At 32.7% G+C, this 25,668-nt stretch overlaps 1 protein-coding gene across 1 annotated transcript in view; it reads right to left on the reverse strand.

Annotated features, from left to right (window-relative positions):
* Positions 1 to 25,668, reverse strand: part of LOC143054665 (uncharacterized) — a 71,309-nt gene that overhangs the window by 9,414 nt on the left and 36,227 nt on the right. The window contains exons 10-17 of the mRNA XM_076227686.1: positions 25,582 to 25,653; positions 23,145 to 23,166; positions 20,628 to 20,846; positions 19,290 to 19,949; positions 8,376 to 8,482; positions 6,288 to 6,741; positions 4,365 to 5,140; positions 3,900 to 3,930 (exon numbers count right to left, since the gene is read on the reverse strand). Coding sequence (XP_076083801.1) covers positions 3,900 to 3,930; positions 4,365 to 5,140; positions 6,288 to 6,741; positions 8,376 to 8,482; positions 19,290 to 19,949; positions 20,628 to 20,846; positions 23,145 to 23,166; positions 25,582 to 25,653 — 2,341 coding nt within the window. The remainder of the gene's footprint in view (positions 1 to 3,899; positions 3,931 to 4,364; positions 5,141 to 6,287; positions 6,742 to 8,375; positions 8,483 to 19,289; positions 19,950 to 20,627; positions 20,847 to 23,144; positions 23,167 to 25,581; positions 25,654 to 25,668) is intronic.

Raw genomic sequence — 25,668 nt, forward strand, 5'->3', positions numbered from 1 at the left:
ACGCCTACATTTGTTGTCGGAATTATTTGAAGCAATCCTATTCAAGACTTTTCAAGTAAATTTGGAAATAAATGTCTCACAGTAAATGATTAATTATAAAAACTGTTTCAGAAAAAAACTGTTATTTTTTGTCTGAATAGAACTTATCCCCCTGTTAGTAAAATTATATAAGATACCTTGAAAAAAACCTCACAAGTGTTTTTTGTGGTATGTCTAATAAGTTCAGAGGTTCCTTTTTTAGATACAAATGTTCCCATGACATCAATGTCATTCAGACTCTCTCTTGACTTTACGTATAAAAATGGAACAAGATCAAATAACTCTGATAATCATTTAGACTTTCCCATAAAATTGACCAATCGGACCCGTGATATATAAGCAGACATGACGCGTTTATTGCCAATTCATTAGCGGTTGGCAAAATTATTACGATTGACATACTTTGGTAGCATTGCTATAGATGATTCCGACGACAAATGTAGGCATGTTAAACACCATTGTAAAGATTTGCGATATAACAAATGTAAATGTTTCCCTCTATCGTCTACAGCTTTTACACATAACACAAAATAAGGTTAAAAGCCATTACGATCATCTTGGTTGATAGATGGGGTCAACGGACACATGCAACTAGATAATATAAAAATAATTTGGGCTAAGTTTGGTTAGATTGGTTCAGTAGATTCATAAACATTTTTTGAAAAAAGATTACAAACTAAATGTGTCAAAGCGACATGAATGGTCCCGTCTCAAAATTTAAAAGATCTGCAATTTCAAAAGCACATGTTGACACAAACATGATGGTAGTCTCACATGTCAAAAATCAGCTCAAAATCTAGAGGCGTATAGAAAAAAAGTCTGTAAAACTGTGATTTTCAACAATTTTCGAAGTTGTTAACCCTTCATTTTGGCAAATATTAGTGGAGCAAAACGAAATTTAAACTTGATCTACAACTCAATCATAGTAAGCTCACATACAAAAAATCAGCACAAGATATGTAAGCATTTAGAAAAAAATCTGTATTACGCAATTTTTCAAAAAATTTACAAAGTCCAAAGCACAACATTACAGCAAAAGTTAGCCGAGTGAAACAAAACTTAAACTTGATCTGTAACTCCCATATAAAAAACCAGCCCTATATCTGAATGCGTTTAGAAAAAAAGTCTGTATAATTGTGATTTTCAACAATTTATCAAAGTAAATAGCCTATAATTTCGGCAAAAATTAGCGGAGCAGAACGAAACTTAAACTTGATCTGTAACTCATCATGGTTAACTCACATACCAAAAATCAGCCCAATATCTGAAGGCGTTTAGAAAAAACTCCGTAAGACAGAATGATGGAATTACGGACAAGGGTAAACTATATGGCACCGACAACTTTGTAATAATTATGAAAAGTGTGAAAAAATTACATGATAGGGCCATTACTCCTAACGGGGTCAACAGACACTTTTGATCATGATGAATTAAATGAAGAGATTAGTTTGTTGTACATTTTTATCTCTATCTGTCATACTATTCAAAATAAAAACCGAAATTACAAAATTTCCTTAGAAATACCAATTTAGGGGCAGCAACAAAAAAATGGGTTGTCTGAAGCGTCTACAAATTTACGGTCAGATATATCATGACATGATTTACATTTTTACACCAAAAAAGATTTGCTTTTAATACTTCAGTTTCATAGATATAAGCTTAACTGGATTTTTACGACCATGATCTATTTTTTTCTATGACGGCCATCTTGATTGATAGGCAAAGTCGACCAAAACATCATTTTAACTAAATATCCTTAAGATGATTTAGGGCACGTTTGATTTCATTTGCCTAAAAAGTTTCAGAGGAATATATCTTTAAAAAGAGATTAAAAAAAATTATGAAATATTTACTTTAGATAATTTTGATGATATTGACTTACTTGTAGATTTTACTTTGCTGAACAATTTCCTGTTTCGTCTTTGTCTCTATATCATTCAGCATAATAACCCAAAACTTTAAAATGTTCTCACAATTACTAAATCATGGGCAGCAACCCCAAAACAAGGTGATCTGAAAACACTGAATATTTCAGGTCAGATAGATCAGGACCTAACGAACCTTTTTAAACCAATGTTTTACTTTTAGAGATATAAGCTATCAACTTCATTTTACCCCCATATTTTACTTTTATCCATGGCACCCATCTTGGTTAATTGGAGGGGTCATCATATATATATTTTTTGAATTAACTACAGGATAATTAAGACATTCCATATGTATATGGGCCTATAGTTTGAGAGTAGAAGACTTGTGTAAAATGTATTGAACGACGACGACAGATGACGAACGCCTTCATATAAGAAAAGCTCGCTTGGTCCTTTTTGGACAGGTAAATTATAAATGAAAATGTCACTATCATTTCTGTCTAACATTTTTGCTATAAGAGTTATCTTCTTGTAAATAGCTAAGTTGAACAATTATAATAAAAAACACAAGATTTGGTATTTGCTTAAACATTTTGGATAATGCAATCACCTTAATAACTCACTAGTTATATTTATAGACATAATTAGTTTTACTAATTAATTGCAAATCTCTCTCAAAATTTGCAGATTAAGGTAAATAACTTCATTGACTGTGGACCGCTACTTGTTGGATTGTTGAAATAATCTGTAATGTTTCCTTGTTCTAAAACAACCATAATTGTCAATTGCTACTCTTCTAGACTTTCAGATATTATCAGTCAGGGGCATTACTTAAACAAGTAACAATTAAAATTACCTATACAAGTAATGTTGAAAACGAGGCTTATTTAAATATAACTTATATAAGTTATTTTTCTGAATATTATTTTTATAGGTGTCCAAGAATACAGATTTTACTAGCTTTAAATAATTTTCACAGTTATCTGGTTATTTTTCCCTTGATATATAAAAACTAGTTCTTCAGAAACACTAATTAACTTTCCGACGCACTTATCTTTCATACCGACGCTTCTGGGTCAAAGATTGGTCTCTTGGGACTATTAAATTATCATTTTCCTCTAAAATCTTGAAGGTAGACTGATATAAATAGATAGATACTTGTGAATTAATTAAGACCTGAAGTTATTTATAATTTGTAACCTAAATCAATTACATATGTGCCTTAGATGTAATTGCTATTTTTTTCAAAAATGTTTAAAATAACTTATTCAAGTAATATTTTTGTTATTATTTTCAAAGTATTAAACCCTTCATCTCTATACTCCTCTCAAATTTGATAAATTCTTTATTTTATGATATAAAATGTAGTTTAAAATCATGAAAACTACATTTAGTCTATGTTTCTATTGAAAATTAAAATAACTCTATTAAGTAATTTTATTGTATTTAAAATAAAAAATTACTTACATAAGTAATTAAAAAAAATAACTTGTTTAAGTAACGCCCCTGACTGATTATGTCTGTATACATATCAAAATTTGTACACTGATTTTTTTGTAGGCAGTATCTTGCCGATTGAATTGACTTTAAAATATCACTGTTTATGTTATTTATTCGCCTACAGCTTACAGCTAAAACCAAGGGAAATGTTGTGATGTACTTAAATGCTGAACCTTTTGACAAGTTAAGCAGTTCGAATTATTCATAGATCATGTTTTGCAGATATTTTTACTTTTTAACGTGACTTTTCATTTATCTACAATAAAGAAAATACTAACAAATGCATTTAAGGGAACACACTTCTATAAGCAATCACCTAGCTTACAACTTTGTTCAGATTTGTGACAACCATTGAAAATGTACCGTCAATCAGTTCTTTGTCGAATGTTTAAACTCATAAAAGTAAATATATTATGTACATATTAGCATGCAATCACTAAGTAACTTGTTTCAAGTTTTAAATCATGTGAAGCTACGTTTGAGAAATCTTACCTGGACAATGTAATTCACACTGTTCTTTTATCTGTAAAAATAAAACATATATACATTCAATAATTTTAATCATCTATAGAATAGGAGATATTTCATTTATCAAAATATGCACCAAATGTTCTATCATTATCAGTTTTGAAAATCTCGACCTTGTGAAGAAAATAACTCCAACACAAAAAGGGAGTAACACAATGATGTACATTTGTACCACGAACACAGCCATTTGTTGTTGTACAGTCAAATGGTTTTTGAGTAATAGTTAAAATATGAAAAATAGTGTATTATCTAATGATAATTAGCATGTTGATAAAAAATAACTCTTTATAGTTTTATTTACAACTACTTGTTACTACACAAGATAAGAATTTAAAAACTGGGGTTCTGTTTTTTTAGTTTTCTATCTTGTTCGTCCTTTAAATTAATTTACAATTTGCTTACTGACCTTACTATATATATAATGTTTACCTTATCTTGGTTCCAAACAACCCAGTTTCCTTGTCTGTGTGTAAGTTTATGTTCGTCACAAACCCATTCGCTGATCTGCAAAGCTGCCTCTTCACTAATGAAGCATTTCAATTCAAAACATGAATATTCAATATGGAAAGGTAATTGTTTGCCGTGTTTTACATGGATTGTGGACTGATAGAAATCTGATATTCTTTCCATTGTTGTAACCAAGCATTCCTTAACTCCAGTGGCTATATCTGGTACTATAAGTCCAGCCGAGGTTTTATGGACTAAATAAAGAAGAATCTTGTTGCCTTCGACACATATTACAACATCATGTGCCTTGTCAAATGAGACTACAATAAATCCTGAAAAGAGGAGTTTTCTCCCTTCATACTGCTTCAAAGTCCACATGCTCAGACACGCACTGATCAGACGATTGGGCAAAGCCGGTGGTATGACAGTTCCTTTAAAAACAAAGGCTAGACATATTGCTTTCTCTGGTGTACATTCTTTTTCCATAAAGCTGGTTGTGTTTCTTTCTGTAACCATACAGGGAACAAAGAAGTTCTCTACTGGTAACCGACTTCCTGTACCTGTGTCATATCTTCTTTGCTCTGCCAGAATATCTAAATGAATGAGGATGTTGAATATAAACTCTTTGTACGGTAAAATTGGACGGAAATCCTTTTGTTCCCAAATCTGATACAGGTCTTCTCGGTGTATGATTCCACTTTCTGACATTCTACTGAATATTTCCTGCATTCTTCTTTTCTTTGGCCAAAATCCTATGTCTGAAAGTAACATACAGAGATAAATCACCCTCTGAGGACGGCATGATTTTTCTTATTCATATTGATTATGAGCTGTACCGGTGTGAAAGGCAAAGGGTTAACTGTAAATTCAGTAATTAGTGATAAGTTTTCATTGATAACGATAATGCGACTGTAGCGAGTTATTTTATATCAAATTCAAATATTTTTGTGCAGATTTTCCTGATATCGCAATTATAATCCCTTATCTGTGTTCATTCTTAAAAATTGGAATAATAAAGGCAGACAACATTTCTGAATTTTCAGTAAAAATATAAAGGAACACTTTTGTTTAATTTCACCATGTTTATTGTATACATTTATTCTACACCTTTTAATCCAATATTCGTCCTTGCTTTTCCCTTTTTGATGTATGATTAAAGATTTTGTTTAACATTGAATTTCGAAAAAATAAATATTTTTCAATGTGATACAAATCTTGTCATTTCACCTGCATGTCAAAGTTTTGTTTTGAATTTTAACGTGTTTTGTGCATTTGCATCAAGCTAATAGAAATTGATTGACACCAGGAATAAATTTGGAATGGTGTATTAACAAAGCGTATAAAAAAATACACATCCCCAAAGCAAATAAATAAAAAATAAGCTATTTTAACCAGAAAAATAGTTTTGCTCCACTTTTAATCTGAATTTTCACCAAAATAAAAGACACATCCAGATGTCACGCATTCTCAAAACAAGACACATTAATCATGTTAATAATCTTCAAAACAACAAGCTTTCAGTTGAAAAAAAAAAACCAAACAGTAAAATTAAACAGGTGCCTGTAAATTTAACAAAACATTATTTGACTGGCTATTTGGGTTGATTTCAATTCCCTGTTGTCAAATTAAGTGTATACAAACCTCTGAATTACAAACCAACAAACAAACTGACAATGAAATTAATATAGGAAAATCAGAGGAAAAATAAATCAGTACGAAAACAAATCAAAAGTTAAAAATACATTTTGATTTGTCAGTGTTCTTTCTGGTTAAAGCATTGCCTATTTTAATACCAATTATAGTTGTTAACATCGTCTCTCTTTGTACATTGTTTGATGTCAGAGATGACACCAATGACACCTTCACCATGTTCGACTATAACAATAATTTACAATTTATAACTACCTGTCACAAATGATCTCATAACCTCCACCATGAGTAGCGGGTTAATTATAACATAATCTCGGAGCTGAAGGGTATGAAAGTAGATCATCTTTCCAAGAGAATGCTGAAAGTGTAAGAAATCATGAAGTTGTTCAAAATCCAGAACAGACACATTGCTGATTGAATTCAATTCTTCAAGTTCTACCAATGACAAGATTTGCTTTCCAGCAGCTACCATTTCAGCAATCTCCAGTTCAAGGGGGACCCAAGCGTTTGGCATCCTCTCCCCCCAACATGGATGGTCGAACGTAAGCTCTGTGATGGCTTTCTTCAGGGATTCAATTTCTTTATCATCTTTATCAGTTGCATTGACAAATATTTGTTTGTCAAGAACAAGATGATTTCTTCCCTCGTGGTCTTTAAATAATTCCTCTACCTCACTGTACAACAGTGCTCGTCTGGTTTCAACATCCTCCTTCCAAAAAATAAAGTAGACTTTAAAACAAAGGCATCATCATGGAATACAGTTTTTGAGGCTGAATAGTATGCTGTTGAAAAAAAAGTTGACGTCATAATCAATTTTTCTTTTATTTCTATATAAATTAATGCATTATGATGATGATTTAAATGCTTAAAAAAAAAAATGCCAAAAGGTGTAAATACTGAAATAATTCATCTGCTTTACAGTTTAATTTATATTTCAAGTTTTAAGATAGGTTTTATTATAGGTAGATATATACATGATATAGCTTAACGATATACATTATAATATTGACATATCACTTACAGCTTTAGACTCGGACAAAACAAACACAGATCTAAACAGGAAAAAGAAATGAACAAAACAAACCTTGTTGAACTTTAGACTACCAACGTTATCATCATGATCATAGTGATGTGTTTTTTTCCCAATTTTCAAGGACCATAACATTTTAACATAAACATAAAAACCAGTGGAGTATACATATTCTGCATTGAGGATATTTTTGCCTGTTCCTGTTTATCGTACACATATTTTGGAGCTTTGGAATAGAGTTTTTCTATATTTGAGTAAATTTTATTAGGCTAGCATTTCAATTTTTTGGATTGGATTTCCAGCTTAAAAAAAATCTAGATTACCTACAACCCTTTCTCAGAGGCGGATGGGAGGGGAGGGGGAGGGAAGAAATTTGGTTGATTATATTGATTATATAGGGAATCACTGAGGCATGACTGGAACAGCCCTCTCTAAGGCAGTCAGTGGGCCCCCTCTTATGAAAATTACTGGATCTGCAATCGTTTCTATTCCTATTTCATGTTGCGTACTTTGTTTCTTTGTTCCTTACATATTTACTACATTTTTCCATTATGGGTAACACCAAAACAGATCTAAAGAATGCCTGTATGAAAGACCTATTTATATCTTGTTCAATTACCACTGGTACCTTGTCCTTATGAGTTACAACAAACAAGATATGAGGGAAGCCTGTATAAAAGACCTATTTAATTCTTGTTCAATTAACACTAGTACCTTGTCCTTTATATTGGTAACACCAAACAAGATCCAAGGAATTCCTGTACAAAAGACATATTTAATTCTTGTTCAATTACCACTGGTACCTTGTCCTTAGGGGTAACACCAAACAAGATCCAAGGAATTCCTGTATAAAAGACCTATTTATATCTTGTTCAATTACCACTGGTACCTTGTTTTTATGGGTAACACCAACACAGATCTGAGGAATATCTGTATTTAAGACCTATTTATATTTTTCTCACTTACCACTGCTACCAATGTCCTTATGGGTGACACCAAAACAGATCTTAGGAATACCTGTATTTTAGACCTAATTAATATCTTTTCCACTTTTCCACTGGTACCAATGCCCTTACAGGTGATACCAAAAAAGATATAAAGAATACCTGTATAAAAGACCTATATATCTTGTTTACTTACCACTGGTACCAATGCCCTTATGGATTACAACAAACAAGATCTAAGGATTGCCTGTATAAAAGACATATTTATATCTTGTTCATTCACCACTGGTATCTATTCCTCATGGGTAGCAACAAACAAGATCTTAGGGAAGCCTTTATAGAAGACCTTTTTATATCTTTTTCACTTACCACTGGTACCTTGTCTTTATGGGTGGCAACGAACAAGATCTTAGGGATGCCAGCATACACCACCTTACAATAGGTCAGGATTGAGTTTACCCAGTGCAGTAAAAAGACTGAAAGAAAAATAAAGTTAAAAATATTTGTGTTTTAATTTTTTCTGTAACAGAATTTTCAGGTGTGAGGAAATATTCGTTTTGAGAACTTTATCCTTTGTCCAGAAAAAAGTTACTTGACCTGAATTTCTCAATAAATATTGAAGTGTTTGACTGTAAACATTTACTGTTCTTAAAACTGTTTAGTATCACCTTATCTTATGGTTGTGACCTGTTATCTATGTCTTACATGAGTAGATATTTTTCGTATCACATTATCTTATGGTTGTGACCTGTTATCTATGTCTTACATGAGTAGATATTTCTAGTATCACATTATCTTATGATTGTGACCTGTTATCTATGTCTTACATGAGTAGATATTTCTAGTATCACATTATCTTATGGTTGTGACCTGTTATCTATGTCTTACATGAGTAGATATTTCTAGTATCACATTATCTTATGGTTGTGACCTGTTATCTATGTCTTACATGAGTAGATATTTTTCGTATCACATTATCTTGTGGTTGTGACCTGTTATCTATGTCTTGCATGAGTAGATATTTCTAGTATCACATTATCTTATGGTTGTGACCTGTTATCTATGTCTTACATGAGTAGATATTTCTAGTATCACATTATCTTATGGTTGTGACCTGTTATTTATGTCTTACATGAGTAGATATTTCTAGTATCACTTTATCTTATGATTGTGACCTGTTATCTATGTCTTACATGAGTAGATATTTCTAGTATCACATTATCTTATGGTTGTGACCTGTTATCTATGTCTTACATGAGTAGATATTTCTAGTATCACATTATCTTATGGTTGTGACCTGTTATCTATGTCTTACATGAGTAGATATTTCTAGTATCACATAATCTTATGGTTGTGACCTGTTATCTATGTCTTACATGAGTAGATATTTCTAGTATCACATTATCTTATGGTTGTGACCTGTTATCTATGTCTTGCATGAGTAGATATTTCTCGTAGTACATTATCTTGTGGTTGTGACCTGTTATCTATGTCTTGCATGAGTAGATATTTCTAGTATCACATTATCTTATGGTTGTGACCTGTTATCTATGTCTTGCATGAGTAGATAGTTCTAGTATCACATTATCTTATGGTTGTGACCTGTTATCTATGGCTTACATGAGTAGATATTTCTAGTATCACATTATCTTATGGTTTTGACCTGTTATCTATGTCTTGCAGGAGTAGATATTTCTAGTATCACATTATCTTATGGTTGTGACCTGTTGTCTATATCTTACATGAGTAGATATTTCTAGTATCACATTATCTTATGGTTGTGACCTTTTATCTATGTCTTGCATGAGTAAATATTTCTAGTATCACATTATCTTATGGTTGTGACCTGTTACCTATGTCTTGCATGAGTAGATATTTCTCGTAGTACACTGCACAGAGTGTGATACAGAAAAGTGAAATGAAACCCAGTGTTAATTTGATTGGCTTATCTAGCATTGCACAACAATATTACGGCATTACCATTGGTCATCCGTTAGGTCAATGATAACTTTCAAAGGTTGAGACGATGTACATTTCATCCATGGCAATAGACATTGTGATTTCTTCAATTAGATTATACACAAGAGTACACACGCTGAAATGTCTCGTCTTCTATACTAATCATTGATATTATGTTGATAGTCCTAATTATAAAGCTTTATTACAATTGTCTCATAAACTTAACATTAACCAAGATAACTAAACAAAGACCAATGAACCATGAAAATGAGGTCAAGGTCAGATGAACCATGCCAGGCAGACATGTACAGCTAACAATGCTTCTATACAACATATATAGTTGACCTATTACTTATAGTTTAAGAAAAATAGACCAAAACACAAAAACTTAACACTGTGCAATGAACTGTTAAAATGAGGTTACGGTCAAAAGAAACCTGCGCTACTGACATAAAGATCATAAAATATTTCAATACACCAAATATAGTTGACCTATGGCATATAGTATTAGATAAAAAGACCAAAACTCAAAAACTTAACTTTGACCACTGAACCATGAAAATGAGGTCACGGTCACATGACATCAGCCCGCTAGACATGAACACCTTACAATCATTCCATACAACAAATATAGTAGACCTATTGCATATAGTATGAAAAAAACAGACCAAAACACAAAAATTTAACTATAACCACTGAACCATGAAAATGAGGTCAAGGTCACATGACATCTGCCCGCTAGACATGTACACCTTACAAGCTTTCCATACAACAAATATAGTAGACCTATTGCATATAGTATGAAAAAAACAGACCAAAACACAAAAATTTAACTATAACCACTGAACCATGAAAATGAGGTCAAGGTCAGATGACACCTTACAGTCATTCCATACACCGAATATACTAGCCCTATTGCTTATAGTATCTGAGATATGGACTTGACCACCAAAACTTAACCTTGTTCACTGATCCATGAAATGAGGTCGAGGTCAAGTGAAAACTGTCTGACAGACATGAGGACCTTGCAAGGTAAGCACATATCAAATATAGTTATCCTATTACTTATAATAAGAGAGAATTCAACATTACAAAAAATCTGAACTTTTTTTTCAAGTGGTCACTGAACCATGAAAATGAGGTCAAGGACATTGGACATGTGACTGACGGAAACTTCGTAACATGAGGCATCTATATACAAAGTATGAAGCATCCAGGTCTTCCACCTTCTAAAATATAAAGCTTTTAAGAAGTTAGCTAACGCCGCCGCCGTACCAGCTGCCGCCAGATCACTATCCCTATGTCGAGCTTTCTGCAACAAAAGTTGCAGGCTCGACAAAAATACTAACACATTTCACCTTACAATCTTCTTTTTCTCAAATTTTAATACATTCTGAGGCGTACAAACAGTCTTAAAATGTCTGATGTTACAGTTTGACACCGGAAATAGGCCAGTGACCAAAGTCGATTTATAAAATTTTAATCGTCAAAAATGGTACACGGCTATATCATATATCATTGGATTCGGAAATATGTGTACTTTGAGATTCTTCTGGTCGTCAAATGACAATTATATAATGGTGCAGCTTTTCATAAATCTTGATCATATGTCGTTTTCAAGGAAAAATAAAATTGAATATCTAACTCCTATTTTCTTCCTTACTCAATTTTTCATCCAAAAAGTGGAAATCCATTATTATATGAGATTTCCGAACACACGTATGCGACTGTACAAAAAGGGGGGTAGTTTTCAGTTTTAAATGATGTATTTTTTTCAAATAATAAGAACAACGTCTGTCAAAACTTAACAAAATTTATATAACATTATGAAAAAATATGTATAAAATTATGAAAACATGTATTTATTCATATAACCATCTAGCTATATATATAGTATACATTAATGAAAGTGAAAACTTTTAAGTTTTAGCCATATACGTTGAATACACGACATGCAAAACTGACAACACAAATTATTTCAAAACATGCTTATAGTTTTTAAAATGTCATGACGATTTCTATGAATTAAATTTGTATCAATAGGACAATAAATCATTTTAAGATAAACTTACAACTTTAAAAAGGTATGTTTTATGAAAAAATAGCCTTTTATTCGTTTGAAAATGAAAATTGTTTCTATTCAATCCCAAACTAAGTGACGCAAGATCATATTCTTTTTAATGCGGAATATATTGACATAGCACTAAATATACCTAACTTTAATCAATAATTCAGACCTCAAATGACTTTTGTAATGTGGGAACGTTATTACGACGTTCTGACCATTGGCTGGAATACGCATGTTCGCAAGTGGAAGTTTTAGCAAATCTCGAATGTCAGTATTGGTCCGTAGTGTTTAAAGAACACAATAAAATTCTTAAGCCACGAATCCTATATTTATATTGCGAATATCAATGTTAAACTTCGGACATTTAACGTGTTGTGCCTTGCAATAGAGTGGTTGTCAAATGTTTGTGTACCACATAGAGCGAGCTTTTACCCATCACCATTGGACATCATCGTCATTACTAAATACACTTTGGTCATGTCATTCTATTTTATGGGGGACATAAGACAACTGAAACATCAGTGCACCTCTAGGACAAATGTCAAAAGAACCCTGTATTGAAAGAAACGTCTTGTCCTGCTGCTTGAAACTCAAAATATTTCTAAACAAGAGGCTGTCACAACGACAGCAAACCGGATTTATTAACATTTATTTGTGTCCTGGCAAAATCACTAGAACCATTACTGATGAATGGTGAAAGTGAAAATCGTCAATATCAAATTTGACCTCCATTTTGTCATCAGTATCAACATATTAAAATTTGAAAAGCTTAGATTGAATGGTTCATGAGTAAATGCAACAACCTGAATGGAAACGCCATTTTACGATCTTTCAAGAACCATAACTCCTGAACGGTAAAAGTCAAAATCGTCATTATTGAACTTGACCTCTATTTTGTCATCAGTAACAACATATTAAAATTTCAAAAGCTTTGGTTGAATGGTTCCTGAGAAAATGCATGGACACGACGGGAAAAACCATTTTTCAATCTTTCAAGAACCATAACTCCTGATCGGTAAAAGTCAAAATCGTCATTATTGAACTTGACCTCCATTTTGTTATCAGTAACAGCATATTAAAATTTCGGAAGCTTTGGTAGAACAGTTAATGCATAAATGCACGGACACGACTGGAAACTCCATTTTTCAATCTTTCAAGAACCATAACTCCTGAACGGTAAAAGTCAAATTCGTCATTATTGAACTTGACCTCCATTCTTTCATTAGTAACAACATATAAAAATTTGGGAAGCTTTGGTAGAACAGTTCATGCGTAAATGCACGGACAACTCCATTTTTCAATCTTTCAAGAACCATAACTCCTGAACGGTAAAAGTCAAAATCGCCATTATTGAACTTGACCTTCGTATAGTTGTCAGGAATAACATATTAAAATTTTAAAAGCTTTGGTTGAACGGTTCATGAGTTAATGCACGGACAACATTTGATTGCCGCCCGCCCGCCCGACAGCCCGACCGCCCGCCCGCCGTACATCACCAAATCAAGAACCGACATTTTTGTCACAAAAATCCGGTTAACAAAAGCCAAAAAAAAATACCCATTTGTGATCCGCATCGACAGTATACACTAGCCATGATCACATGACTGTAGTCTGTGCATTGTTTCCGATTGTCGTGGTCGTTATGCCCTACATTATGATCTGTATAAGTGATTTAATATATGAACTAGGGATAGCATTTATATCACACTGCTGATGGTAAAAAAACTTTCTTCTGTGAATGTTCTTGTAATTTAGAATACAGCAGTTTGACTCCCAGTAAAGGTTTATAGTGGCTATATGACAAATAAGCATAAAACAGCCTTTACTTAAATGTTCTGTTTTAGAGAATGAAATTCCTCGTCTTGGTTGTAGTTTTCCTTTACAATGGATGCAAGCATATGAAAGAGAGACGAAAGATACCAAAGGGACATTAAAAGTCATAAGTCTAAAATAAGCTGACAACGCCATGGCTTAAAATGAAAAAGACAAACAGACAAATAATAGTACACATCACACAACCTATGATAGCCCTGAATTCGGTTTCTGACTTGAGCCGGCTGCCATTTTGTCTGTATGTCTCAAAGAAACATTACAGGCATCAGTACGTAAGTTACCGATGGTTGTGTTTTAAACAATTTAGCTAGGGGAATTCCAGGAAAAACAAAAATAAATAGTTCAGTTTGGTTGTGTCAACAAGATGTCACCCGTGTCATGCGAATCAAAAGTATCAATATATTACAAACAGGAATGGAACACAAATTAATTGCAAATTTTGAGATCTGATCTGACACTTAGTATCTAAAAATTGTAAACCGCAAAAAGACGTGCTAGTGAGTTGGGTCACGACAGAGCTTAAAGGTATCATTATTTGTGATACGGTAATATAAAAACCTATTTTGTGTCTATTTCAGTTTTTTTCATAATTAAGTACATGACACCAAAATTAAATTTCCATGTTCGACACTCAGGTGTTACAATTGAAACAGAATCTTCTAAACTTGCCGGGGGCACACGAGATAACCCCTTGCTTTCAGTATGTTTCGTGTTTATCTTTGGTGGTCTATGTAGAGTTTTGCAGAATTTTGTTTGTCATTTACGTCGTTCTTCTGCCGTTTTGATATTATCGTCGACTAATATATTTGAATATCCCTTAAAATTCTGCAGCCTGTTTTAAGTAGTCAAAGGTACACCCCTGTCCACGAAGACTGTATTGACTCAACAAGCACCAGCGTAAGGTATCATTTGAGATATGTGCATATTTTACGAAGGCGCAGAGAAGTGTAGTACATTGAGACCTAGCTGGGGAATTTACATTTGGAAAGTTTAAATCGTCCTCCAAAGTTTGTCATAGATTTTTGTTTGTAGTCGTTAATCCGTCTCAATATCAAAGAAAAAGGTCAAGATATGAAGCGAACATTCTAATTTCTGTAGTATCCTTTATCACAAGCTAACTGGGAAATGTAAGTACTGACTGACTAAAATGTAGATAAAAAAGAGAAAGGTAATCTTCAATATATCTGAATTTTAAAATCAAAGAACTAAGCAAAAAGGTTTACTTAAGGTCTTTAAAAGGTTCTGCATTTCAAATTGCAGTGCGAACTGCAGATATCACTATGTCATGTAGACTTATGCATCATTAGTATCCATTTTTATTATAAACAATTTTCAAGCGAATAGAATGAACCCGATGATAGATGTTCATCTATGAATTAAAGTCACAATTATATGCGCAATCTTGGGTATATTCCATCATTACACCAATCAACTGTGTCAAAATACCTCAATTTACTGTAAAGTTTGTAAAAATAAATCAATTATTCTACCACTGCATTTAATAAAATAACACTATTTTAGCAGGTCGGGACCACTACCTTATATAGAAATGCATAAATTAGCATACTTATGTTCTCGCACATTGTTTTATTTTCATTGTTTATTTACATGTGACGCAATTTATCTTCACCTAGGTTTTTGACCAATCCACTCAATGAGTAACAATGCATGATGGACTACTACGTGTTTACAATCAACCGAGAACACGTGTTATTTACTGAAATACAAAACATTTTTTCGTGCAATGCGGGATTCACAATTTCGCTTAGTTTTTCATTTTGTGTATCCTCATTTATAGTTCGTGATACAAAGTATTCCTTCCATGCTCAGATTAACGAAGAGTTGTTTCTATGCGAAGAAAAAACGGTTTGAATTACCCGATGTATAGCCGTTAATATGTTTGATGATGGCACGGAGATTTCATGCATTCTTTCACCAGACAACAACGAAACAACATCGAAAAACAAAATTACCCATGAGACAATCTTACTTGTGTAAAGTAAGCCGTTGATAACAGCCGGTGCTTATATTCACGAGTACAGCAATTTCCGTATTGATAATTAAAGGCAAATGTGTTATCCTTGAATTTTGTGTTCGTAAAAAGGCGAAGAAATATTTACAGACATGGCAGTGTTAACAAAATCTATAAGTACAAATGTATTTATTTTTGTCACATTTCAGTATATGAGACTTCCAAACTGTTCCCTTTGTTTTGAAGGTAGTGCAGTCAGCAACTGTAGTTTCATTTTGTTTTCGTTTTTTAACGGGCTCGGACATTCACAGTGCCAAACTGAATAAAATCATTACAGCTGATTTCCTAATGCTTGCAAAGTAAAACTTTGGTTGGCTTGCTTGCTTTGTGTGTATAGTTGTTTATTCAAGCTTTGAAAATAAGATTGACATCTTTAAACAATATATATAGGCATAGTTTAACTTGTATATTTTATATTTAAATTTAATTGATTTTTATCCTAATATGATTGTACAATATACAAACAAAGCAAGCAAGCTAACCAAAGTTTTGCTCGACAAGCATCAGGAAATAAGCTGTAATGATGTTATCCATATGTATGTGCGACGAGGTGGAAAATTTGATATGTTTTGTGAAAATTGCAGCGTTGGATCTAATATAAAAAAAGAAGATGTGGTATGATTGCCAATGGGACAACTGTCCACAAAAGACCAAAATGACACAGAAATTAACATTTATAGGTCACCGTATGGCCTTCAACAATGAGCAAAGCCCATACCGCATAGTCAGCTATAAAAGACCCCGATATGACAATGTAAAATAATTCAAACTATAAAACTAACGGCCTGAACGATATGAAAAAATGAACGAAAAACGAATATGTAACACAAAAAACAAACGACAACCACTGAAATACAGGCTCCTATATATACAAAGCTATATACGTTTTCATTTATTAAACAGATTTCTTCTCCTTATATATATTATATTGGGCCGTTGTTTTTTTGTTGTTTTTTTTTTGGATTGTTTTACACAAGTAATTTTTGGGTCATTTATAGCGTACTTTTCGGCATTGAATCTATGACTGCTTACTTTACTAGATTATGTTTTTTTTTGAAAGATGTCTCATTTGGCACTCATACCTCATATCTTTTTTATTTCTACATACAAAGCACGTTTTAGAATAAAAATAATAGGTAATATGGCACCTACTGTGATCCAGAGGCTCTGAAGCTAAATAGTTGAGATATTTCACATACGTCAACATGACAGCAGGCGAACGATAAAAAACCTCTGAGGTATATTTTGTGATAAGATTAGCAACACACGGACTTTATCGATGGATGAAGCTATACAAAATGTATTAATCTATATACTGTACCCGCTCAGTGGCGGATCCAAGGGGGTGTTCCGGGGGTTGGACCCCCTTTTTTGAACGATCAATGCATTTGAATGGAGACATGTAGTTGGAAGCCCCAACCCTTTTTTGTCCTGGGTTAGGACCCCCCCTTTAAAAATGGCTGGATCCGCCCTGCGGCTTTCATAACACTTATTTTCAGCATTCTGAATATTATGATGTTCTTACTTTCAGTTCAGGTCCTGATAAAAATTTTACACATCCTTACAGAAAGAAGTGTTTCAATGAAAGTTTTCGTGTTTTTCTAGGCAGAAATGAGTTTGGAATGACATTATACAGGTTTAAAAGAGCTCAAAAAATTTCATAATGGACAGTGGTCATTTCATCTGAAATTTCACTATTTCAGGTCGTAAAATTATTGCACAGGTACAATGCATAACTGGAAATAAACCTGTTAAACAACTTTAACAAGGCGAAAAAGAAAGTCGCATAGTGAAGCCCATAAACAATACTTTTTTAATCTGAGCATGCAAATTGAAGATTATGTTATATATCTAACAATAACCACATACACAGAACAAAAACATATATTTTGAGAATCCCAGACACTATATTAGTTGACAGTTCTTCCACTAATTCCACGTGTTTTCCGGTTGTAGTAAACTCGTAGTAGCCCACAATGCATTGTAGCTCATTGAGTCGATTGGTCAGTTTTTCAAGGCCGTATTGGCTTTGTGTTTGGGAAATCACTATGCAAATAAGTTCTGACGTAAAGAAATCTAGAGTTCTCGACCTGTTTAGAGATTAAAATGAATGTTTGCTTCTTAGAAATGATAACGCAAAGTTTCAACGAACTTTCTAGTTTTGTTATCTTTTGGGGATTTTGTCGGATCCCTATTTCTTAAATAAACCATTGAAAAACTTATTTACATAAATAAAATCAAAATAACATAACCTTAAAAAAGAATTATGGACACCAAACTAATTAAACGAAACAATAAAACATCAACAAAAACAAGTAATATCAAGTCCAAATATTACAGGAAAACTATGTCCCAGCCCAATCATGGACGGGACACAACTATCCGGATTTTTTTAAAGTAAATGATTGATTAGAAGAGATTTTTTAAATTAAAAAAAATATCATTTTAAACAATATGACCTCATAAAAACATGTGTACATGCAAAGTAAAATTGCAGTTTAATTACTTTATAGTAAATACGATATAATCCATTCATCAGCGCTTTGTTGTATGATGTTGGAATCGGGTAACACACAAAATTTCCCCGTTAACAGTACATAAGTAGTTTTTTACCTTCATAATTTGTCATCAAAAGGCTTTGAGAATTACCCTTTTTGCGTAATGCATAGAACATTATGTATCACGTTTAAATAAAACAAAAAAGAAAGATATAAGATGCAGCTTTTGAATAAAAAGCCAAATTGCATGCCACTTATGATCTGCATTTGATGTCAAATTTGCTGACTAAAAGCTGAAATAAAATAAAAAATGCACCATACGACTTTTTGACGACCAATCTTAAATTCAAGTAAAATCATTTTTCTAGGATTGTGCCAACTTTTAGCCGTGTACCATGAAGTGAAATTAAACTTCTTTAATAATCGACTTTTTCCTATTCTGTCAATGCGCTATAAAGGACAAATGACAAATATCTGTTTGTCAGATTTAAAAGGTCACGACGAGACATAAAAATTGATATCCAACATCCCATTCTCACTCGTTACGAAACATATATATATAAATGATGTTTGTGATATTTGTGTATTTGAATGAATTAAAGGAGGTATGGGATTAACATCAATGAGACAGAAACCCGACAGTAAAACAACACAAAGAAATCTAGAAGGCAATTTTTCAATGTTTCAAAATGCTAGGTTGAAGGTACATATACTAAGTTTTGAAACCAGTTAAGGAATGAAAACTGGACTATTAAACTAGATAATGCACTAGATTAAGTGTCCCTTCTATCTATTTATTTGCCACAATTGGTTTTTAATTGTCCTTATGCATGTCATTGGTAAATGAAGTAGTTTCAGTAATATAGGTGTTACAATTGTAATTGATATATTACCTGCTGGGGTTGGTGTCATGTGCTGCCCTGGAAAACACAGTACATCAGGTATTTCTTCATTCAATTCTTTACTTCCATCAAAAACTACTAGAAACAACGCTCTGAAAGTCATGAATGTCTGGTGTGTTGTATAATAGACATACTGTCCACCAAAGTCCCAGAAGATGAGTCTGCCAACTTTCATTTCATATTTACCAGTTTTGAGGACCTTTTCCATTTTCTTTCTCATTTCTTTTTTGGTCATTTTAGTTGTCATTTTCTTCTTCATTTGCTGTTTTTTAGACTCAATAGAGGAAATCTGTTGTGACAAAGAATGGGCTGCTTGTGGCTGCTGAGAGGGTTCACCCGAGAGGTTCAGAGGGAAAGATGTTGACTTGGTAGATTGTGGCTGTGTAGAAGGTTCATCTGAGAGGTTCACAGGTAAATATGTCGACTTGGTAGCTTGTGGCTGTGTAGTGGGTTCACCTGAGAGGTTCACAGGAAAATATGTTGACTTGGTAGCTTCTGACTTCTGAGAATGAATATAGTCTTTATTTGGAAGTTCAACAAGTTTTGCATCTGATTTATGTTTTCCTGCTGTTTTTGTTTGTTTTCTTTCATCCTTTTCAACAGAGGTCATTAAAACCTTATTGTATACTACATCCAAGGCATTATATGTTCCTGTATATAAAAAAAGAAATTGTTGCAATATTATCCTTGATATTTTTGTAAGAACAATTTTGCAGGAACATGCACACAAAAAATTCAAATGTTCAACAAATTTCAAGTGTTCTATTGCCTTGTAACGAAACCACTTAATCAATTATCCCTATCCACGAACATTGGTATAAACCAAAATAAAATAATCCACAGTACATACAAACTAGATAAACTTTGATATATTTATACTATATAGTCAAAAAATCACTCAATGTAACTGAAAAACTGACATTGAACAGCAGAAAACCTGTTTTTCATCATTAAAACCGGAAAACAAATGTTATTCTTTTTCAAAACTGATGTGTCATGAATGCATATGAGACAACTACTCAGTAAAGTGCAGTTGACTAGATTTAAGAAAAAGGTTTTGACCAGAAATCTAAAACCAGTGAAACAGAGGAAACAAAAAACCTTATTAATGTCAAAATAATTCATGAAAAACAGATGTAACAGAAAGCAACCAACACCAACCCTGCATTGCAGTATTACGACAGGCATCATTTGACACAGAACGTTTGGGATAAGGATTGAATGTCATACAACAACAAAAATTCTGATTTCGACCATTTCTTTACAAAATCGAACTTGCGTTCATCTACCTCATGTTAAAACCATATATATGTAAATGTGTATTCTTACCTGGATCAATCATGATCCAATTTCTTGTCTCTATGTCAAGTCCACAGCGACCTTCAACGAGGGAAATGCCATCAGTGGCATGTCGCCCTTCTGGAACATTATCCCCAACTAAAAGCTTGACTAAACTTGATTTCCCTACCGAAAATTGGCCGGTTACCATGCAGCGCATGTCAAAAGATTGGTAGCTTCCGCTGCCAAGCAGTTTGTTCAACATGGAATCTGTGAATAAAAATTTCCTAAATGGTTAAGAAATGATGTATTGCTGATTTCTTACAAATAGTTGCATACACTTTAGGAATAGTGCCTACATATTATCATAATATTCTTCAGCAATAAGTGATATCTTTTTTTGTTACGTCTACCCTGCAATCCAGTTAAACTGTTGATAGATAAAGGAGAATAATTGCAATATGGAGTTGATATAAGTTGATAGACTAGCACCTTATCAAATCTGGAAAGCTCATTATTTAATCATACCAGGTTTGTACTATATTGTTCCGTAGTTTTTTAGGGTTAAGCTTTTTATTGTGACTTGAGCGTAGCACATAGCGTTGTTTTCCACCGATTGCATTTCATTCAAAATTACACCTGAAAACTGCTTCCCATTTATTTTATTAAAATAAGCCATTGAAAGATAAGATTGTATCTATTCAATTGCTTACCTATACAAATAATTTTTATAATTTGCATTTTACCAATTGTCTTTTATATTCAAAAGATTACACATCAGTTTGATTTTAAGTAAATTATATATGAATATACACTTTGTTGTTAATAAATTTCCAGGAGAGATAATTTAAATCCTACATTAGATTTTAATTTCAAAATTTTGTTACGTATCATGCATAATGCTGCCCTTATGGAAAAAAACGGGGCACATACTTGCATTGTTTGCATGCCTTACTGACCATGATTGAATATAAAACTTTACATTATCAATTATCCATAACACTGAAGGCAAGGTCAGATAACTCTGAATGATCGAAAGATATTAAGCCATATGCATCAATATATTGCTTAAAGTATTCATTATAGACAAAACCATAACAAAACTATGAAAAGAGATTTGCCTCACATGTTTTGTAATAAAGGTGGAAAATTGCAAACGTTGAAATAAAAATGTCAATTTTTAAAAATGTCAACTATGCGAATCGTTCAAAGTCAATTAACAATAACTGAATGGGCAGGTCTCCATGGAAATTGTGTTAGTGTATCCAACAGACCAAATCGTAATAAACTGTTGAAATCAAGATATATCTCACCCTTAAGGAATTTAAAAGGTCACATTAACCCCATCGAAATAACATGAGCCAATACTCATACAATTGCATACCTTATATCATTGACTACTTTTAAATTTTTTGACAAGCTGAACAGATTTGATAAAAACTAACTGTAATTGTACAAGTCAGAACTTGGAATGCACTGCAATAGGCGGAGAGAACGATTACCATCAAGTTGTCACTGCAAACAAACTTTTTCAAGGATAAAACTTTATAACATATAAACGAAAAATCAGAAAATTTACAAAAATCGAAAGGGAGTGGACTGACATCAATAGATATAAACAATTCAACAAAGTTTCATAAAATCTGATGGAAGCGTTTTTTAGTTATTATCTTAAGTGTGGACAACGGACGGACGGACGGACAATGGTATACCATAATACATCCCGTCTTAGACAGGCATATAACAACCGCAACAAATCTTCCTTGAGACATAAATTCAGATTCAGAAAATTTTCAATTTCTAAAAAGATATCAACTCGAAAACGGTGATCCAAAATTGGAATTTGGTCTGTCTTTTTTGGTAACAAATATTGTGTAAAAAGTTCTTATTATTTTGTCCAGAACCACTTTATTTAAGAAAGCACAAGCATTTCGGGATCTAGGGACACATGTAGATAATAAAGGTAAACATTCATCTCCCAAATGATAGGAACTGATTTCGAATCTTTTCGATTCATTGTTGATATAAAGGAATTTCATAAATAAATTATAATAATTGCACATATGAGAGTGCACGTGCTAACATAGTAATTTATTTAAAATCCGTATTTCCAAGGGGTGTTATTTTAAAAAATAGTTGATATGTACCAATTTTCCATTGCAGAAACACAGATACAATCTACAAAACCAAAAATGTGGAAATAATTGTACACATGGAAAAGCTTACATAAATACAAAATCAATAACCCAATTGGACTCATTTTCTAAACATATTCCAGTCTCTTTCTGACCTGGTGACATTAAATTGAATAGGGATCTACCTCACACTGACACAGATATGTTATTATTAGTATTATTTACAATATTTATATAGCGCATTATCTAATTAAAATTACTCTAAGCGCTTAACACAAAACAATCAACGCAATAAGAATGAAATAAAATTTTGAAACACATATAAAAAAACAAAAAGAACAGAATAGTTAAAAAAATAAATAATCATAATTAAAAGGCATAAGTAACACTATATACGTAATGTGTCACATCTAATAATGAAATAAAAAAATACCTTTTGTCCTAAGTACAGCAGTCTGAAATAAACAGTAAAATGTATTGAGTGTATATCTGGAAACTTGTAGAAATGTTAAAGTTTAAAAAATAAACACCAACAACCGAACGTAGTCTGTAATGGACAACAAACTGATTGTGATTGATTTATTTTTAGTGGCAAATACATTTCGCTGACCTATTTCTAGCATGTCATGTTTCTTCGTAAATTTTACGCACGCCATCACGAGTTGGTTGATAGTTATGGAATAACTGTTTCACAAATGATATCGGATATGTTCTTTACGTCGTAACTACAATCCCTTTCCCTTTCATGAATGTGACCTACTGAATTAGATTATTTACAAGATTTGTTATCTCATTAGCAACACGGCGGGTGCCACATGTGGAGCAGGATCTGCTTACCCTTCCCAAGCACCTGAGATCACCCCTAGTTTTGGTGGGGTTTGTGTTGTTTATTCTTTAGTTTTCTATGTTGTGTCATGTGTATTAATGTTTGTCTGTTTGTCCTCTTCATTTTTAGCCATGGCGTTGTCAGTTTATTTTCAATTTATGAGTTTGACTGTCCCTCTGGTATCTTTCGTCCCTCTTTTCATAACTGAAGGAAGCTTGAGTACCTAAGAAAATCAACCATGTATAACCATACTTGTAAGATAAAATTGGAAATCGTACGCAGTGTGAAGGCTTTGGATAATAATATCACTACCTCGAGAAGTATAATATTGAAGTATCAACAATATCATTGCATTCTGTAGACTGTGAATGTGGTATGATTACCCTTAACTTAGCCACTTCAACTATCCCAGCAAAACATGTATGAACTCAATATTATATAATATACGGTACGGTGACGGATCATCAACAGAGAGAGAAAAGATAGAATTGGTGTGTATTTATTTGTTATTATCATATTTGAGCACAGCTATCAATAGTCAGTTGTACATTTTCTACAACCGTTCCAGATTAATGAAGAAATAGGTAAGAAAAGGCAAAAATGAATGGTGAATTGATGAACATTGCCTCGAACTTGTTTAATTTCTCTTTTAAATTGGACGCATTGTACAGAAAGAAAGTTACAGAAAAAAAGATTTAATAGGTATATCACAAGAGTTGTTACAATGGGCACAATATTTCTATTTCTGTGCATGGAACGAAAGAAATGAGTCTCGTCAAAATTGAAGGACATTAATAGTTCATATGACACAATAAAATAGATATTAACATTACACAAACTCTTTCACTTTTTTAAGTAGTCACTGAACCATGAACATGAGATTAAGGACAATGAACATATGACCGACGGAAACTTCATAACATTAGACATATTTAAAGTATGAAGTATCCAGGTCTTCCACCTTCTAAAATATAAAGCTTTTGAGTAGTGAGCTAACGGTGTCAAGACAGATTGCTATGCCTATGTCGAGCTTTCGGTGACTTAAGTCCCAGTTTCAACAAAAACTAAGTTTATTTATCAGAAAATACAAATAAATATAACTAAATATTTGCTATCATTTCGCAAAATAAATTTTGCAGGCTTAACAAAAATCAGGTCAAGGACAATTTACATATGACATCCTACCACTTTGTTTCAAAGGCATCTGCAACCCAGTGATAAAACATCCAGTTATTCTTCCTTTTGAAATTCAAAAGCTTTATACAAATAGTTTGTGCTGCTGAGGTATGAGGTATATATAAATAAATATATGCCTGCAAGACACAAAAGAAACCATATCTATTTACTGCAGTGTTATGCCCACTGTTTTTATAAAAACTAGAACCAGAGCATATCTCGAACCTGGTAGCAAATTTTAGGACACTGTCATGATTTTACGTAGATAGTTAGTGATAACTGTAGTGTATTTTAAGGTTGACCTTCTACAAATATAGGTTTCACACCAACATACTGAATATTCCTTGATATCGGAGCTATGTTAAAACAATGTCATGATAGTAGAGGAAGTAAAATAAAGTTTTCTGCAGGACAAGTTAACATTCAATTCGTGTATCTCAATTCTTATGGAATCTACAGTAGAATTGACAAAGCAGTAAAATTAAAACCTATTGTTTGTGTAAATATCTCTTATATACAAATTCGTAAACCTTGTTCTTTATCGTACTTGCTTGAAAAAAATGGCAGACGTCTACTTATTTTGTTTACTTTAAAAAAAATCACGTATCAATAAATTAATGAATTAAAAATGGCAGATTACCTTAGTGGAAGGACGACAAAGCTTATAATGTGGCGCCTCAAACAAATTGGGTTGTCTAATCAAACTTGTAATAATAAATAGATTGCATTATATTTCAAGATATTTTTTCAAGCCTTACAAAATGTTTAAAGCTTGAAATCTACTATCTTGGAGTATCCTGGTTTTGTGGATGTGCATGTACCTGCTATATTCTTGATATAAGCATATGTAATTTAAAAGCATGTGTACCTGTAAGTATTCCATCACTTCTTTATACTGTCCCTTTTTTTCTGCTGCCGCTAGATCATACGGAGTCTTACCCTGAAACACAAAAAA

This window comes from Mytilus galloprovincialis, chromosome 12 (genome assembly GCF_965363235.1).
Source record: "Mytilus galloprovincialis chromosome 12, xbMytGall1.hap1.1, whole genome shotgun sequence".
NCBI lineage: Eukaryota > Metazoa > Mollusca > Bivalvia > Mytilida > Mytilidae > Mytilus > Mytilus galloprovincialis.